At 46.0% G+C, this 4,178-nt stretch overlaps 1 protein-coding gene and 1 long non-coding RNA gene across 2 annotated transcripts in view; one reads left to right on the top strand and one right to left on the bottom strand.

Moving 5' to 3' along the window:
• SCGB2A1 (secretoglobin family 2A member 1) overlaps positions 1–850 on the top strand; it is a 5,667-nt gene extending 4,817 nt beyond the window's left edge. Inside the window, exon 3 of the mRNA XM_017878481.1 lies at positions 633–850. Coding sequence (XP_017733970.1) covers positions 633–665 — 33 coding nt within the window. The 3' untranslated portion in view covers positions 666–850. The remainder of the gene's footprint in view (positions 1–632) is intronic.
• LOC108533637 (uncharacterized) lies at positions 334–1,486 on the bottom strand. Its single transcript, XR_001886776.1, has 2 exons — positions 1,386–1,486; positions 334–533 (listed from the first exon to the last, which is right to left on the bottom strand). It is a non-coding gene; the product is annotated as an uncharacterized LOC108533637 (long non-coding RNA).
• Positions 1,487–4,178: the final 2,692 nt, after the last annotated feature.

Raw genomic sequence — 4,178 nt, 5'->3', positions numbered from 1 at the left:
ATATATATTTTTTTTTTTTTTGTAGAGATGGAATTTTGTCATATTGCCCAGGCTAGTTTAAACTCCTGGGGTCAAGCAATCTGCCCACCTTAGCTTCCCGAAGTGCTGGGATTACAGGCATGAGCCATTGCACCCAGCCCAGCTCCAATATTTCATAGACCTCAAAGGTAATGGTGAAGGGTCTCAGCCTGTTACAACATTTCCACCTTTTATGCCTGTGCAGTAACTCAAAACCATCACATTCTTGTATTTGAGCTGAGAATTTTTTTAAACAATTCTGTGTTGTAAAAGTGGTATCAGAAACAATCCAAGTGATCAGGTCTTCAACAAATAGTATATGCAGCATATTTATTGAATAAGTTATTTCAAGGAATAGAATTTTTGGAGAAAAAAAGTAGTACGTGGATCCCTGGTAGGGAAGAGGTCCTACAACCCTGGCTCCTGTTTGGTGTTATGAAGTGTCTCCTGGATGACAGAATAAATGACGAGGGGATGCTGGCTTTTCTTCCACTGCAAATTTTCCTGGGAGTTAGCTGTTTGTGGACAAAGGCAAGAAAACAAGAAGGCAAGTTATAATATTTGATTTAGTAAGTGAAATTTGCAAACCTAAGTGATGTGTTTTTGTTTTCCAGCATACGATGTACGACAGTATTTGGTGTAATTAAGAGTAATTAACTTTACACGAGGCGTTTGGCTCAGAGGACTACAGACTATGGCCAGAACTCATCTGTTGATTGCTAGAAACCACTTTTCTTTCTTGTGTTGTCTTTTTATATGTGGAAACTGCTGGACAATTGTTGAAACCTCAAATTCATTTCCATTTCAATAAACTAACTGCAAATCACTAAAATTATTTCTTGTTCTTCTATTAAAAAAAAAAAAAGACGCTTTCCAGGCTGCACAGGCAGGCTGTAGGTTACAGACAGAGATAAGCCTGGAAGGAGTTGGGTGAGGGTCTGAGGTTTCTGGGAAACGCTTGAGTTCTCATCATCTCCAGCCCAAGAGCTGGACTTCTCTCTCTCTGAAGAAAAAAGCATTAGCTCTTGTTGCCTAATTGTTCTCTGAAGAGTGTTTCACTCTCCACATCCCAATACCTCCCTAAGCCACTTTCTCTGGAAACCTCATACTCTTGGGGTCGTGCTCAGAAGCCCTGATTTTACCCCAGTCCCATCCATGCTGAGCCCTGCTGGTTATGCCAGGCTCCTCTGGGTTGTCTCTGGGCCTCCCCGAGGTGTGCAGGGCCCAGACCAGAGCCAGTCAGGGAGGTGAGGAGTGCAAAGCAAGGGGGATCCTGTCTGAATTTTAAATTTTGATTTTTATTTGTCATTCATGGATGTTGGCATTAATTTTGAACTTTTAAAGTATTGCATGAAAATATTACTTACTCTGATGACTGAGTTTTGTAGCATAGCAACACCTTAAATTATGCAACATTCCCCTGTCCGGTCTCTGCCAGTGGGTTCATCTTGCCCTGCCCCACAGTGAGCTGCAAAGGCCATGAGGGTTGAGGGGAGTGAGTGTGCCATGCAGGTACCCAGCACAGCAGGGGATGTTTAAATGAAACTGGGTCTCAGCTCCATTCGTCCTGTCCTGTCCCCAGCACTCCTGTCACCAGGGGTAGGTTATTGCCTGTTCCTCTTCTTTCTGGGGCTATCCCCTCACCCAGAAAGACCCTGTCTATGTGTCTGGACAACTCAGCTTCACCAGGGCCGACTTCCATCAGGCAAGGCAAGGACAGGGATCAAGGCCCACAATATATATAGGGGTGTGTGAAAATGTTATAATTTAAAGAATAATTTCCTGAAGAGATTGAATATTAATGAACATGTATCAATGAATCTAGCCTGGATTCTATACTTCATCTTACCAATACAGTTGTAAAGTATGTTTAATATATTCTTATAGAGAAGTGGCCTATGAAGGCAATAAAATACCTGTGACCTACAAAAGTCATGATTAGCCCCTGCCCACAACACCCTTCCCAAATCACAGTCCACGGTCTTTGCCGTAAGATCCTGAAAGGGAGGAGAAGGGAAAAGAGATTCAGAGCTAAAAACTGGAAAATGAGTATGTGGGTACTCAGAAAATGCAAATCTGTTCAGTGAAGACCCTGGACCATTTGGTGAGGAGGCCAAACACATTCTAGAAAGGGAACAGGCGCCAAGGTTAGGGGCCACTCCAGGGTGCCCATGCCACATGGGAAGCATCCCACAACCAAAAACAGGTTTGTTCCCCTAGGAGCCTGTGCCCAAGCCTGTCAGACCCATGCAGTTGAAAGGGGACCCTATGCAGGGGAGGAGACAGACTGAAGAGCTTCTGAAATTTCTGATGAAATGAGCATTCCTGAGACGAGGTCTTAAGCAAGCACGAAGACGGTGAGAAACTCTGACTTGGGGCCTTAGGGCATACGGTCCCCACACCCAGCATTTCCTGAAGACCTCTGGGAAACTCAGCACCGTGCCCTCCAGTGTCCTGGCTCAGTGGATGACACAGGACTTCAAGGTAATCCTGGGAAGCAGATGAGACCCCAATTTCCTTACAGTGACCAGCCCTGGTGACTTCTGACAATGACTGGGAAAGCCCATCATGGTCAAGTCCCAAACAGGGAAAAACTAAACATTCAGAACATTACTCAGAATCGTGGCTGATGGAGGAAATTATTTCCAGACATTACTTGACGGGAACACATTTTCCCTGAGGAATTCCTCAACGGAATGGAAATTTTCTGCCTCAGGCAGGAAAGAACAGTCCGGGCCAGTGACAAGACTGATTGATAAGGCCTGGAGGCTGAGGACTGGAGCTGTTCCTAGCTGGAGGGACACTGGTCCTCAGTGGCTCCTGCCCCAGCACTGACTGTGTGGGGAGCTCCATAGGAAGCAGGGACACCGACCTGGTGACCAGGCCATGGACCAATGGCAGCTTCAGGGGCTGGATGAGATGTCTACAGACCACTGCATGAGAATGTGAAGGAGGCCCTGGACTGCAAGCAGCTGGGGTCACACCACCAAGCTTCACAGGTTTAAAATAATTGAGCTCTTGGCAGCTCATGCTGAGGCAGGAAAATAGGTTCTGGAGGCAGGGAACATAAGGCCAATTCACACTTCAGCTATGACAGGAAATATCCTGTCCACAAGGTGGAGGCCAAGTCAATGACTTTGTCACTCTACTTCATCTTCTCCATTTACACAGGGCATGGGGTATTAAATAGAGGTATTCCAAGTAATCAATGGAATCCTCTAGCAGGTATTTAAACTCCGAAAAATTCTGTAATAGGGCCTTTGAGCTCCTAAGCTCGGGCCCGCTCCCACACTGTGGAACGTACTTTCATTTTCAATAAATCCCTTCATTCCTTCCTTGATTTGTGTGTTTTGTCCAGTTCCTTGTTCAAGATGCCAAGAACCTGGACACCCTCCACCATGAATGTATTTTGGCAAGCCAGCCAGGAGGAAGAGGTAAGCCCAGAGTTTGGGATTTACTTATTATCATTTATTTTTATTTTTATTTTTTATTTTTTATTTTTTTTTGAGGCAGAGTCTTGCTCTGTCGCCCGGGCTGGAGTGCAGTGGCCGGATCTCAGCTCACTGCAAGCTCCGCCTCCCGGGTTTATGCCATTCTCCTGCCTCAGCCTCCCGAGTAGCTGGGACTACAGGCGCCCGCCACCTCGCCCGGCTAGTTTTTTTGTATTTTTTAGTAGAGACGGGGTTTCACTGTGTTAGCCAGGATGGTCTCAATCTCCTGACCTCGTGATCCGCCCGTCTCGGCCTCCCAAAGTGCTGGGATTACAGGCTTGAGCCACTGCGCCCGGCCAAATTTGGGATTTATTCTTTTCCTTTCTGCTCCATACAGGGGACTCTCTTTCTTTCTCTTTTCCTGTCCAACCAGGGATCCTTGGTGGGTGGCACTTAAACATGAAAGCAACTGCTGGTTTCTGGCCATGGCCAGCGAAACTAAGGGGTTTCCATGTGGAGAAGTCTGACCACCAATGCCAGTTTGCTTAAGGGACCATGGTTTTTTCATGTTTTCTTTTTTTTTTTTTTCCTCTTTCTTTTTCAGTCTTTCAGCAGCTGTTTCCTGGTAGCTCCTTGAAAACTGAGGGCTGTTGGCTGGGGTCAGTCCCTGGTATTGCCTGAAGGCCTAGGAATGAATGGGAATAATTACCCTGCCCTGAAGGACTTTTT

This window comes from Rhinopithecus bieti, unplaced genomic scaffold (assembly GCF_001698545.2).
Source record: "Rhinopithecus bieti isolate Rb0 unplaced genomic scaffold, ASM169854v2 scaffold_11488, whole genome shotgun sequence".
NCBI lineage: Eukaryota > Metazoa > Chordata > Mammalia > Primates > Cercopithecidae > Rhinopithecus > Rhinopithecus bieti.
The sequence above is the reverse complement of the archived record's forward strand: the minus strand, read 5'-3'. Positions and strand labels throughout refer to the sequence as shown.